The sequence below is a fragment of the Ursus maritimus genome, unplaced genomic scaffold (genome assembly GCF_017311325.1).
Source record: "Ursus maritimus isolate PB19 unplaced genomic scaffold, ASM1731132v1 scaffold_8, whole genome shotgun sequence".
NCBI lineage: Eukaryota > Metazoa > Chordata > Mammalia > Carnivora > Ursidae > Ursus > Ursus maritimus.
Window position 1 is genome coordinate 70,910,948 of NW_024426996.1, and position 14,503 is coordinate 70,925,450.

General features: G+C 36.2%; 1 protein-coding gene across 6 annotated transcripts in view; it reads left to right on the forward strand.

Moving 5' to 3' along the window:
- The window catches only part of FBXL5 (F-box and leucine rich repeat protein 5), a 54,041-nt gene extending 39,939 nt beyond the window's left edge, over positions 1–14,102 (forward strand). For all 6 annotated transcript variants that reach the window (XM_040625331.1, XM_040625333.1, XM_040625332.1 and 3 more), the window contains 2 exons: positions 6,689–6,837; positions 13,310–14,102. In XM_040625331.1, coding sequence (XP_040481265.1) covers positions 6,689–6,837; positions 13,310–13,386 — 226 coding nt within the window. In that variant the 3' untranslated portion in view covers positions 13,387–14,102. The remainder of the gene's footprint in view (positions 1–6,688; positions 6,838–13,309) is intronic.
- The last annotated feature ends 401 nt before the right edge of the window (positions 14,103–14,503 follow it).

Consider the following 14,503-nt stretch of genomic DNA (forward strand, 5'->3'; position numbering starts at 1 on the left):
TGAGATCAAGACCTGAGCTGAGATCAAGAGTCAGACACTCAACCGACTGAGCCACCCACGTGCCCCCAGTTGCATTTTCAACATGACCAGTTTTACTGTTCTAAGAATGCAATAACAAATGCAACCTTTTGTAATATTTCAGAGCTGCATTGATATCTGAGCAAGTGGCAGTTTTCCTGTTTTCTTAGTTTTGTTGGGATATTTTTAAATAAGCCAGAATTTATTAAAAATTCTGTATAATTAGGGGCGCCTAGGTGGCACAGCGGTTGAGCGTCTGCCTTCGGCTCAGGGCGTGATCCCGGCGTTCTGGGATCGAGCCCCACATCAGGCTCCTCTGCTATGAGTCTGCTTCTTCCTCTCCCACTCCCCCTGCTTGTGTTCCCTCTCTCGCTGGCTGTCTCTGTCTCTGTCAAATAAATAAATAAAATCTTAAAAAAAAAAATTCTGTATAATTAAAAATTGATTTCAAAGGGAGTCAGAATTTTAATGAATATAATTAACCGGTATCTTCATTTGTTTTCAGTGAAAAAGGATTTAGAAACTTCCTGGTAAGGTTTGGAAAATGCTAGGAGGGGGCATATTTCATCTAAAAGCAGAATTATAGAGGGGACGGAGGTGTCCAACTGGGTGATGGACAAAGGAGGGCATGTGATATAATGAGTACTGGGTATTACGTAAGACTGATGAATCACTGAACTCTATATCTGAAACTAATAATACATTATATGTTAATTACTTGAATTTAAATAAAAAATGCAAAAAAATAAAAGCAGAATTATAGAGCTTTATTTGAATATAAGTTTCCATCCTCACTTTCCTCCAAGGCAGGAAGTGAATTACTAAGTGAAATTTGAAAAAAGCATGAAAGTGATTTTTAGTCATTTCACAGTATGATTTTGGCACTTACTATTAATTTTGATATTATTAATCTTAGAAATAACTAAATAAAAAATTTGTTGCTACTGGGAATAGAACTAAGTTACATTTTTGCCTTATGGTTTTTACAAGTAGTGGTGAAGAGTTTGTATATGAGGTCTCCTTGAAATGAACACTTTGAGTTTGAATTTTTTTTTAATTCATTTTAGAGAGAGAGTGAACGCACGGTGGGGTGGGGCAGAGGGAGAGGGAGAGAGAGTCTTAAGCAGACTGCACTCACTTAGCGTGAGCCCCAGACAGGGCTTGATCTCATGACCCTGAGATCATGACCTGAGCTGAAAGCAAGAGTCGGATGCTTAATCAACTGCACCACCCAGGTGCCTCTGATTGAGTTTGAATTTAAGGAAGAATTAAATTTGAAAGCGAGGAACCATACAGGAACTATCTTATCTGATATCATTTGGACTACAAGCTAACTGAAAAAGTCTCCAATCTGAGTGCAAATGACCTTTTTAGTCAGTTTTCCTGAAGGAATCTTTCACCTACTACATGACTTGCTCTGTTCTAATTGCTAGAGATCTAGCATAAGTAAGACAGATTCCCTGTTTTCATAGTTTATAATCTAGTGGTAGTAATATAGACAGTAAACCTGTAATATAAGACAGTTCTGAAGGAAAGTAAAGTTAGTTTATGGAATAGAGAATACGTAGAATGCTCCTTCATATTTGATAAACAGGAAAGGCTTTGAAAGGAAGCATTTTTTGAGTAGAGATTGGAATAAAGTTAGTGCATTTTATGTGCATTTCTTGGGACAAAGGCTAAGGAAATAAATGCAAATTTAATTTTTAAAAATAATTCTTTTTATATTCATTATGTTGGTTTAAAAATTACTTCAGTTTGGGGCACCTGGGTGGCTCAGTTGGTTAGGGGTCTGACTCTTGATCTCAGCTCAAGTCTTGATCTCAGGGTTGTGAGTTCAGGCCGTGACCTGGGCTCCACACTGGGTGTGGAGCCTACTTAAAAAATAATAATAATAAAAATTATTTCAGTTAATCAGTTACAGTAGTAACTACAACTGGTGTCAGTAGGTTTAAAAACAAGACTCACATGTGCATACAACTTAGTATATGGGAACAGAAGTGCTAATTGGGAGCTTTCATTCTGCATTAGTCATTATGTTCTATTTAGGGATGGGGTGGCATGAGTATTGGCAAATTGGTTATATGGGGCTTGTTACAAGAGCATTGACTATAAAAATGTAGATTGAAAATCAAGATTTTTTTTTTAAGATTTTTATTAGGGTGAGAGAGAGAGCCAGGGGCGGGGTGCAGAGGGAGAGGGAAAAGCACACTCCCCACAAAGCAGTGAACCTGATGTGGGCATCAATCCCAGGACCCTGGGATCACGACCTGGCTGAAGGCAGACGCTTAACTGACTGAGCCACCCAGGTGCCCCGAAAATGAGTATTTTCAAGTAGATTGAAGCCATAGGGAACAGATAGTGTCATGTGTATAGTCTTAATGCAACATTTTCAGGTTTTCATAGGAATGAAATAAATCTTGTCCGTTATTGGTTAAAAATAGCCTCTTATTTAAATTCTCAACCTTCTGCTGTTTATTTCTTTGAACCCAAGGCAACTATTCTTTTAATCTTTTGCAGACAGCATATATTGTTAGATCTTTTTAAAATTCAGCCAGATATTCTCTGTCATTTAATTGATCTTCTTAGGCCATTTGCATTTAACATAATTATTGATATGGTTATTTTTATGCCTGTCATCTTGTTATTTGTTTTCCTTTTGTTTTATCTTCTTGTTTTGTCTTTTCCTGACTTCTTTTGGATTTATTAAGTACTTTTTTAGTATCATGTTTTATTTCTCCTGTTGGCTAGTACATCATGTATTTAGTGTTAGCTCCAGGGTTTGTATGCATTTTTTAAAGTCATTGTTTACTAATCCCATCATTATCATTTATTGGTCTGTTTCTATTGATTGATTTTTTTTTCCTGATTCTTTGAATGTCTAGTATTTCATTTGATACCAAATAGTGTGAATTAAACATTGTTGAATTCTGGGTTTTGTTCGGTTTCTTTAAAGATTACTACTTTTGAATCATTCCCCGCTTTGTAATATTTCTATAACTTGTATATATTTCTGTAACTTTTTTTTCTTATTGCATGTATTGTCAGTACTTTGTTTAATGTTTTTTTCCCTAGTTGAGGGCAGAACCTGTATTTTACTCATCTTGCATTTTACTGTTCAGGCTTGTGCCTGACATACTTGGACATTGGTGATAGAAGGTAGATAGAATGATCTTCCTGGAATGCATTTTTTTAACTTGTTATTACTCTTCTATCTAAACCTTTCAGTGAGTTTTGTTGCACTTTGGTTAAGTCCAAATTCTTGGCCCTTGCTTACTTCTGTAGTTTATATCTTGTTATCTTCTTAAATCTCTAAATTTTTACTTGGTCACATCCTCACCCCTGCCTAAAAAAGACAACGAACAGGTAAATGTCACACACACAGCCATCCTTTCTCTAGCCATACGCATCTCTTTTCTCTTCCTTCAAGGCACCATATTTCTCATCTTTAGAATTTGTATTTGCTCAGTCTGTAACGTACCTTTATTGGCTAAGTTCTTTTCATTTCTGTCACAGTTTAAATGTCCCTGCTTGGGGTGCCTGGGTGGCTCAGTCGGTTAAGTGTCTGCCTTTAGCTCAGGTCGTGATCCCAGGGTCCTGGGATGGAACTCCGCGTCAGGCTCCCTGCTCGGTGGGGAGCCTGCTTCTCCCTCTCCCTGTGCCTGCTGCTCCCGCTGCTTGTATGCTTTCTCTCTCTCTGTCAAATAAATAAGAAATCTTAAGAAAAAAAAAAGTCCCTTTTTATAAAAAAGGAAACCTTTTTGGACTTCCCTCCTCCCCCCATCAGTGCCCTTCTGTATGTTCCCAGGAGACCATCGTATGGTATTATAAATTGCATGTTTATTTTTGACTTGTTTGATTTCCCATTAAGCTCAGTAAATGCAGTGACTGCAAAGTGGTTTCTTCAGGTACACTATGAAAAGAAGTTCTGTATTCCATGCAGTCTGTCCTCAGTGTGCTGAAAAGTCTTTTTTCTTTTTTTTTTTTTTTAAGATTTTATTTATTTATTTGACAGAGACAGCGAGAGAGGGAACACAAGCACGTGGGAGCTAGAGAGGGAGAAGCAGGCTCCCCACTGAGGAGGGAGCCCAACGGGGAGCCTGATCCTAGGACTCTGGGATCATGACCTGAGCTGAAGGCAGATGCTTACAACTGAGCCACCCAGGCGCCCCTGAAAATTCTTAAATTTTAGGAAATGGAGCAGTCTCTGCATTGAAATTAGCTTCCGAGTTCTTCAGACCACTTTTCCCCCCCCAGATCCACTTTTTTTTTTCTTTTTCTTTTAAGATTTTATTTATTTAGGGGCTCCTGGGTAGCTCAGTCGGTTGAGGGGTCCCAGTTTGGATTTTGCCTCAGGTCATGATCTCAGGGTCATGAGGTCAGACTCTGCACTCAGCTGGGAGTCTGCTTGAGATTTTCTCTCCCTTTGTGTCTCCCTGACCCAGTTCACACATACACTCTGTCTCAAAGTGAATAGATAAATCTAAAAAAAAAAAAAAAAAGATTTTACTTATTTAGAGTAAGAGAGAGTGTGCACATGAGTGGGGAGAGGAGCAGGGTGAGGGAAATAGAAGAGAATCTTAAGCAGACACCACATCGAGCATGGAGCGGGGTGCCAGGCTTGATTTCTCGTGAGATCCTGAGATTATGACCTGAGCTGAAATCAAGAGTCCACTTAACCAACTGAGCCACTCAGGTGCCCTGAGACCATTTTTTTTTTTTTTTTTTTTTTTTAAGTAGACTCCATGTCCAGGGTGGAACCCAACATGGGTCTTGAACTCAGGGCCCTGAGATAAAGACGTGAGCTGAGATCAAGAGTCGGAGGCTTAACCGATGATTGAGCCACCCAGGTGCCCCAGACCACTTTTTAAAAGCTGTTTTATTTCTTACTGTGAGCTGTTCAGCTTTATAGGGAAAAAAAAAAAAGAATTAACTTTAAACCTTGAACTGTGTTCCCTTAAAAACTACTGTCTCTAACTGCTCTGGCCCAGTCAAGCCACAAGGTCCTAAACTGCCACTGTTGTTAATTTGAAATCTGAAGGGATGGATCAAGGAAATTTATGATTAAACAAAAATCAGTTTAAATTTTTGTCAGTCAAAATGTAAGGGCAAGTATGCATTTAAATCTCCCTTGGGGCTTGGGGTTTTGATAAATTGTTTTTATTTTTTTGAGAATTACTTATTTGAGAGAGAGGAGAGAGAGTGAGGAAGAGCAGGGGGAGGGGCACAGGGAGAGGGAGAGAGAATCCCAAGTAGACCCCCCCTGCTGAGCACAGAGCCCACTGTGGGGTATGATCCCAGACCCTGAGATGACCTGAGCCAAAATCAAGAGTCAGATGCTCAACCAGCTGAGCTACCCACATGCTCTGATAAGTTGTTTTTAACAGATCAATTTCTTCTTTTAAACGTGCAGTTACAGAACTTTAAAATGTCCGCTCCTAGTCTTTGCTAGTCAGCAGTCCTTCACAGAATATATAAATATTTCCATGGTTTTTTTAAATCTCAATTAATAGTTATTATACTTTTACTTCATGTCCCTGCACAATCATGTTAATTTTTTAACCAAACTTACTGTACTGTTCTCTCTTGACATCCCTTTTAAGATAGACTGTTCCAGTTTTCACAGTTTTGCTGTTTAATATTGCTTTACATACTGTACAGAAAATTGACGTTCTCAGTTTTGTTCTTGATACTTTACAGCTCTGCCGTTGTCATTTTAGCTAACTTCTCATTTTATGTATTTATATTGTTTTTATTCTTCTAGGATATGCCATTAGGTTTCCATTTTTACTGACATAATAATTCACTTACCATTAAGCTCATCCTTTTGAAGTATACAAATCAGTGGTTTCAGCAGATTTACAAGGTTGGCAGGCATCACCACTGATTCAGAAACATTTTCATCAGACCATAAGGAAACCCTCTACTCTATAGCAGTTCTTCCTCACTCCTCTTTGCCCCCAGCCCCTGGCAACTACCAGTCTGCTTTCTGTCTCTGTGCCTGTTCTGCCTATTTTGGATATTTCATATAAATAGAATCATACAATATGTGGCCTTTGTGTCTGGCTTTTTTCACTTAGCATGTTTTCAAAGTTCATCCATGTAGTGGCATGTATCAGTACTTTATGGCTATATAATGTTTACTTATCCATTCATTTTAATTGAAATTTGCGTTGTTTCCACCTTTTGGCCATTATGAATGATGCTGCTATGAATATTTGTTTGCAGGTTATCACGTGAACATATGTTTTCAGTTCTCTTGGGTGTACATCTAGGAAAGGAAGTGTTGGGTCATATGCTAACTCTAACTCTGAGGAACTGCCAAAACTTGTCAGTAATTTTCTTGATAATTTTCACTTAGACAGCTTGTGGGAGAATGAAGATTACAGTTCCAACATTCAGTACTTCTTCTAAGATTTGAGTTGCTGTAATGTTCTTATAAAGAGAAATTTCATAGACTTGTTTATTGAACGTCCTTAGGAAAAAATGTAAGTTTTTCTCAGTTAAAGGTATTGCTGCCTAACGATGAGGTTAGTTATCATGTTTTATAGAAATTCTTGAATTTCCTCGTTACCAGATTGAAAGAGTTGTTAATAGTGGTCCAGTAGGTCATAGAAATATGTAAATTTTCATAGATCAATATATTCTAATTGTTGGATTGCTTCTCTTACAGGGTTTTGACTCTGGGAGGAGGGCTGCCTTATTTGGAGCACCTTAATCTCTCTGGTTGTCTTACTGTAACTGGTGCAGGCCTGCAGGATTTGGTTTCAGCATGTCCTTCTCTAAACGATGAATACTTTTACTACTGTGACAACATTAACGGTAATGCCTTTTAATAATGAGATAATTTTGAAGGAATGGAATTAAATTTTTTTGACAGTTCTCATGATTCTTAGGGTTTCTGTTTAATTTCTACATTTCTAATTACCAAACTTTTTTACTTTCAGAGATAATTCTTTACATTTGATAAAATTTAAAAATCATGTATGTTTTCATTAATTAGCTTCTATAAAGGTAAGTTTTTCTTTCAGATAGGTATTTCAAATGTATGTTCTGCCAGATTTTTGAGATATGTAATAGTTTAACAAATTCTAAAATGGCAAGTTGTAGAAATACAAAAATTCTTTTTCTTTCTTTCTTTGAGAGAGAGAGAGAAGGAGCAGTGGGGAGGGGCGGGGGGGGCGGTGAGAAGCAGATCCCCTGCTGAGCAGGGAGCCCAATGCAGGGCTTGATCCTAGGACCCTGAGAATGTGACCTGAGCCAAAAGCAGATGCTTAACCAACTGAGCCACACAGTCACCCCTAGAAATACTAAAATTCTTATAAAATTTTGGGAAATTCTTCCAGAGTGATATAGCATTCATTAACAATTTAGAGGCATTGATGCTCTAGATATACCAATTTCTTAGGGATGATGAGTCCCGTTTTCTTGTAACACAACTTACAAAGATGCAATAGTTGAGAAGGGAGGACTTTGGTAATGTGAACTTCTTGGGGATCCTGGGTCTGGGTTCAAATCAGTCTCATGGACGATTGAGGTAGGGGGGTGTGTGGTATTGGGGAAGAGGCTGAGATGCTTTAGACATGACTAAAATTCCTGTAATAGTTTGGAGATTGATTCCTAAACCTACTTATAACAATCATTGGATGAGTATTTATTGATTGTTTTGTTTCTTAAACCTATCCCTACCCTGCAGTGGTCTTGTTGCATTTGTTTTTTCAAGGTACATTCAGTGTCCTTTTGGGTTTTTGATAGTCACTGGTAGAGACTGAAGTTTCTATTAACATAAAAAGCTTCTCAGTTACTAGTAAACAAATTAGTGCCTTGTATTTATACTGGAAAAACATTTACATGGTTCAGATTCTACTATGCACTTGTCTTTTTACATCATATACTGTTTTCTTTGAAAGCCTGAGTCATCTTAAGATAACAAGAAGATCACCTGTTTGTCTCAGGGAGAACAATTGAAAGGAACCAGGAAGACTGGAGGAATGGTCTCTTTAATGACATACCTGTAGGCAGAGAAGTTAGCAACTTGCTATTTCTGGGAGATAGGTTTTTCTTGAATACATATAAAGAGACAGAGGATTGCAGCTCTTCTGTTTCTGGCATCAGATGACCTCCCTTGTTCTTGAAGTTGCAACACCTAAGTAGGAACATTTCTTTGCTCTCTCTTGCCTTCAGTATATAATCCAGGAATGGTGAAAATGAGTGTCATTTTAGTTGCAACCTGCTAAGTGTACAAAAACAAAGTTTGATTGCTTCCATGAACCATTTGCTGCTTTTGTGGATGCGGTGATTTTGAGATGGGAGTTTTTTTTTTTTTTTTTTTTTTTAATATACAGTTACGTCATTGTAGGTGCAGTGTTGTACTTCCTAAGGCTTATAGGACATACTGTGAAAAGTAACTAGTAAGCAATTATTTTTATAAGAAAAACTTCTTATTTGTATGTTGCACTTGAATTGTCTAGTTGAATTCAGCATAGGTTATGCTTGTGGGAATATCACAACTGAATTTGTTAGATTTGTTTTTGAGTATATAGATGTTACAGGGTGGGGGAGATAGGACTTCAGTTCATTTTTGTGATCTACCTACTTGCTTTTCTTGTTTAATTTTGACAACTTCTTGAAATAATTTAGGTGATGGGGTAAAGTTAAATACCAAAAATCTTTTGCATTTTGTTAGGATGTTAGAATTCGTTTCATCTTAACTTGTTTTGAGTATATAAATATTAAAGTGTTCCAAAGGAGCTACTACATTCCTTTTGTTGAATGTAATTTTTTCTTGATAAATGAGTGGTAATTTTCAATAAATAAATTTTAATGAAGATATCTGACTTTGAAAGATTTACAAGAAAATTGACAGCACTTGTGTAATCCAATATTAAGTCTCCTTTTACAGCTTCTTAAAACATGATTTTGGGGAAATGGAAATCCTTTAAAGTTTATAGGGTGACTTGTCATATTAACTTATGTACCAGAGTTCCAGCCAGTTGCTCTTAAAGCAATGCTCTGATGGCATTTTTTCCTTAAAAGGACGTATGGACAACCTAGAAAGTGTTAGAATAAAGTTGCATTGTATCCAGTTTTGCAAGATGACACGACTGATCCAATATCTTTTACTACAGTTCAATTCGTACAATAAATATTTAATGACTGCTTATGGGACCCCCTCTTTATTTTTATTTTTTCTGAAAGTAGTTAATGTGTTTTATACATGGTCTTAGAATAATAGGGAGCATATTTAGGTGACAAACTATATTTTAAATATTTGGGTAACAGTTAACTAAAAATGTATTTATCAGAAAAAAGCTTAATATAGTTAGCTACTAGATTACTAACTAAAGAAGTAAATACTGATAATCAGCAGTATTCATTAAATAATGAGTGATAAGTAAAGCAGAATGACCTGTTTCCTAAGTACTCGTAGAGATTTTGGAGAAGATAAGTTAGTATCAGATACTCATAATATTGGCTGTGAGCAAGCTACTGTACTAAGCATGGATTTAAAAATGCCGGTTTTATTCTTCTGAACGATTCCTCATGACATTTAAATTTGTGATTAGATTGATAAAGTTAAGATTTAAACATAAAAGAAGTCTTCTTTGCCATAACATTTAAAAACAACTCTGTCATTTAAGAAGTGTTAAATGGAATTGCATAGTTTTGGAGCTCTGAAGAACACTTGAACAATGATAGCAAATAAAATTTTTGTACTGATGTGCATTTCAATGTCTGTATAATTTATGAATTAAGATAGATTAGCTCATAGTTGTGGAGGTGACACAGTCTCAGATGATTTGCTCTCTTATGTTTCTAATTTAAGTTAAAGAGGAATTAAAGGTAAGTGAAGGTAAGTGCAGATATACAGCATAAATAATATCCTTAAAATCCAGGAAAAACAAATCAGTCAATAATAAAAATTTGGGAAAATAACTGTAGTTAACATTATAGCTCTTTTTAGCTAATATTTAAAAAATGCTTTCATACAAATTTATTTTTTTACTATGCATTTAAAAATTTTATTTAATGATTATGCCAGTTTTATTTTCCTATTTTATTATTCTTTAATGTAATTTAGCCCTCAGCCCTCATATATTACAACCACTTGAATTTTCTGTTCTATATTGAGATAGACATTTGCTGGTGATGAGTCAAATATTTAAAGGGAATGGCCTTTTGAGTTGTCAGTGTCTGTGGAAGCACAGCTGTCTGCTGGAGATATTTGGCAAAATAACATACGAGATATCTTAGCTGTATTTCTGTCTAATGCTGGCTCACTTATCTCTTGTCCATTTATTCCCTTTTCTGAACAGTCCTTCTGTGATGCCTAAGAGTCTCACTGTTAACATTGCTTGTAATTTTCATGCTTTGGAAATTGCTGTTCTCTCCTGTTTTCTACATTATGAGACTAACCTTAGTTAAAAATGGTGGTTGCCTTCACTTTTGCTTTTCCCCAGGCCTTTAATAGATAAAATCTCCTAGTGGTTGAGCTCACTTCCGTGACTATTAGGATCGGACACCTGATCTGTAATTGACCTTAAGATGGGATTGTAGTTTTGAGATCGTATCATAGGTACTGTTTAAGTCCTTATGGGCTTCTCTAGGTAGATCCTGCTTTCTGATTTGAAAACACTGATGTATTAATTCCCTCTCTTCACTCTCCACTTAAAACTCAGATATTCTAGTGCATATTTGAAGGAGGGGCACATTTTATATCACTGTGAGTGAGGAATTTGTTTTGTGATGTTAATACGGAGGTGCTGACAGATAAGCAGCCTTACTTGCAACCTAATACGGGACACACAATTGTATTCCTCCATTTTTCTTCCCCTGTTATCCCTATTACCGTCCTTTAGACTTTGAGATCAAGTAGTGACCAGAGTGGCCCGGGCAGACCTGAGGTTGCTGAGCCTGTCTTTTGGGGAGGATGAGGACTAGCTGTGTGTATTTGGAAAGATAGGAATCTCTAGAATAGCTTCCTTGGTTGTATTGGCTCCTTTGAGTCTTCCTTATATTTCCTGCCTTAAAACTAGTAGCGTATTTCACTTGCATTGCTTTCAGCCATCACTTAGGATTTTTCCCAGGTCATTATTGAATTCATTGTACAGTTTCTTCCTTACCATATTTCTGTCCTTTTAAAAAATAGGAATGTAGAAATTTTAAAGTATTTTAAGGGAGTTTTAGTTGGATAATTGTCTAAGGTCTCTGTGTCTCTTTCCTCTTATTTCTCCCTTTTTAAAAATTTGGAGTAGAATTACATACTGAGAAATAGATTTTTGTAAAATCCACCAGTTCAAGTATTTCACCCCAGGGACTGAGTGTCAGGCAGGGCAGTGGTAGCAAGGCAAGGGATTGGGTCTTGAAGAGAGGCACTAGGTGATCATCAGGCAGAGCAGGACCCAGCGTTTAGGGGTGCAGAAAGACAAGCTAAGAAGAGGTGGCGTGGAGGGTTGAGTAGTGTGTAAGGAAAAAGCTGAAAATATGCTCAGAAGGAAAACCTGGTCAAAGGTTGACAGTGGAAGAGTTTCAGACTACAGGGTTCCTTTCAGGACATTTCTAATAAATACAGTATGTACTAGGACATTTTACTTTGATTTTGGTTAAGATGACTAAACTTGAGTCTTATTTTAAGGGACACTAATAACAAATACTACTTTATGAATTTTTTAAATATTTGACACATTATTCAACTTTTCATTTTAAAAATAGAACAGATTTTAATTTTGATTAAATAAAAATGGGCTTGTAATTCAATTCTGTATTTGAAATATTTTAAACTTTTTGTTACAGAAAATTTTAAACGTATGAACATGGAATAATACCGTGAAGCCGCATGTATTATTTGCTTTGACAGTTATAAAAGTGTGACCGATCTTCTTCCATTGCCCACTCCCATACCCGCTCCCCATATCCCAGGCATCACATCTATTTTAAAATTAAACATAACATTTTTTGAAAATAAATGAAGTCGTAACCTATTGCAGTCCCACATATGCTTGTAAAGTTCATTAGCGTCTTTTCTTACTTAAAGATATATTATCATTTCTTTATTGAAATACAGGAACATTATACTTCATTGATTGTATATCCTAAGAGGTCTGCCCTTAGTATTTTGTGTGTGCCATTTCAGAAATACAAGGGAAAATTCTGGGAAATTTGAAATACGCACAGTGTTCTGTGTGTTTCACTGCAAGTAGCCATTTCCTTATGTCGGTGTTAGCACAGATGCCTTTTGCAGCGGACTGCTACTTTGAAAAACAAAACGAAGCTTATTTAAAATAGTTTCTGAGTTAAACTAGATACCGTCCAGAGTACTATGATTTTTCAGTTATAATCCATTTGACATAGCCTATAAAATGACATTTCATGTACTTTTTGTATAGGATCCTTACATATGACAAATGCAAGGATTTTGGTTCTGTTTGATGAGTAGAGAATGAATTAACTGCTCTTTGTTTGTTCATGGTGCAGACACACTGAAAGGCTTCGGTATACTGAAAACATCCTTTTGCACACTTGCCTGCCTTTACGAAAACTGTGATTCACTCAGAGAGCTTGATGTTTGCTTATGTGCCATGATACCATTTCTTTGATATTTCCTAATTCTCAGCTGTGTTCTCTAATGTATCTTTTATGTAGTGTCTGGGCAGCATAACGTGAAGGGGATAAAATGTGTTATTCCACAGTGTTGCATTCTTCTTGTGTAACTGATTCATAATTTTTATTATGTCTTCGGTATGTTTATTTAGCTAATCATTCATTATATACTTGATTCTGGAAGATAATTTCATTTAACCCTAGCCATTTATTCTGGCTGGAGCTGTTAAAAATACGGAAAACATGTTCGGTATTTAAGTTTCGACTGTAATGCTTTTGTGATTGCTCAATACTGGATTCTTTAGCTGATCTATGGAGGGGGCTGTTTCTGTCCTAAGTATATTTCTAGGAAGGATGTTCTGAGTATAAGAAATCTGTTAAGTTAGCTCGGCAGTCTTGCTTCTGTGGGTTATCTTTTTGTCTTAGATTTTTAGTTTGTTAAGATTGTTGCCAAAAAATTATTTCTTTCCCTTCTTCTTTCATTTAGCTTTTGGACCAGTTAAAGTAGAGCTGCTGCTGTTGGCTGTGTCTAATATTTTATACACTCACTGGGATGTTTTACTTCTGTGATAAATTATTACAATATAAATGTTATAAACATATTGCTAGTAAAAAAAAAAAAGTCAAATGTCTTAGCACTTTCATGTGATTTCTAAGAAATTTCCTCCTTTCACACATTTCTGTTTTTATACAGGTCCTCATGCTGATACCGCCAGCGGATGCCAGAATTTGCAGTGTGGTTTTCGAGCCTGCTGCCGCTCTGGCGAATGACCCTTGACTCCTGACCTTTGTCTACTTCATTTAGCTGAGCAGGCTTCCTTTCATGCACTTTACTTATAGCACATTTCTTGTGTTAACCATCCCTTTTTGAGTGTGACTTGTTTTGGCCCCATTTCTTACAGCCTCAGAAATCTTAATTTACCAGTCGATTGTACAGTGTTGTTTCTCTTGCAAATCATACTTTTGTTTTAGAAAGGGATTAGATCTTTTCAAAAGGGTGAGGGCAGTTTTATCAGTTTTCTTTTAAATGGAATGCTTTGAAAAGAATGTCACTAATGCCATGCCATTTGAAGTATTTTTTAGATTAATTTGAGTTTTAAAGCCAATGGGGTTATTGGTTCTCTTTATATATAAACACTGTACCAAGCTTTGCAGATCTTTTCAAATACACATTTTTGAAGTTTTATTTTCAAAGATTGCACATTTTGAAAACCAGTCTTTTTTCCATAATGTTTCCTTTGTTTGAACAATTCTCAGAGGGCCAATTCAAACATACCCACATATAAGATTCTTTAGGATAATAGAATAAATTGGCTTCTTGGTGTTAGCTCAGTGAGCTAGCAAAGTACCAATGTATTTGTATTTGCTTTCTTCAAATACTCTCGGTTCCTACCACTGTCCCTAAATTGTCAAATTTGGGAGGGATTTTTAAAAATTCCACAATCATTTGAAGAAATGTATCAATAAAATTTACTTTGAGGACTTTACCAAATAATTTTTTTGGTGTTTTGATTTCTGTTAGAAATCTCAGTTCAGGTTTATGTTAGTATAAAATAAATAGAACTAAATATTTTCTTTTGTGCTCCCATGAAATGATGATCCTGGTAGTTTTAGACAGATATCTAATTTTGTTGAGCTGAATTGTCCTTTTTTGAAATTAATTGTGCAGTAGTCAGAATCCGAATGTGTATGCCTATCTTCATTGCTATGTGAAGAGACAGTGGGAGTGGGGAACCTATCATTCAGAAAGGCACATATTGAATCAGTTTTATATAATGCTATATATTATTTTTATGTCCTGAAGAGAAGAGTCGGCAGCCTGCCATCTACTTTTGGAAATGCATGCAAGGCTGTGGAAGAGGAATTAATCTTGAAGTCTTGTTACTTG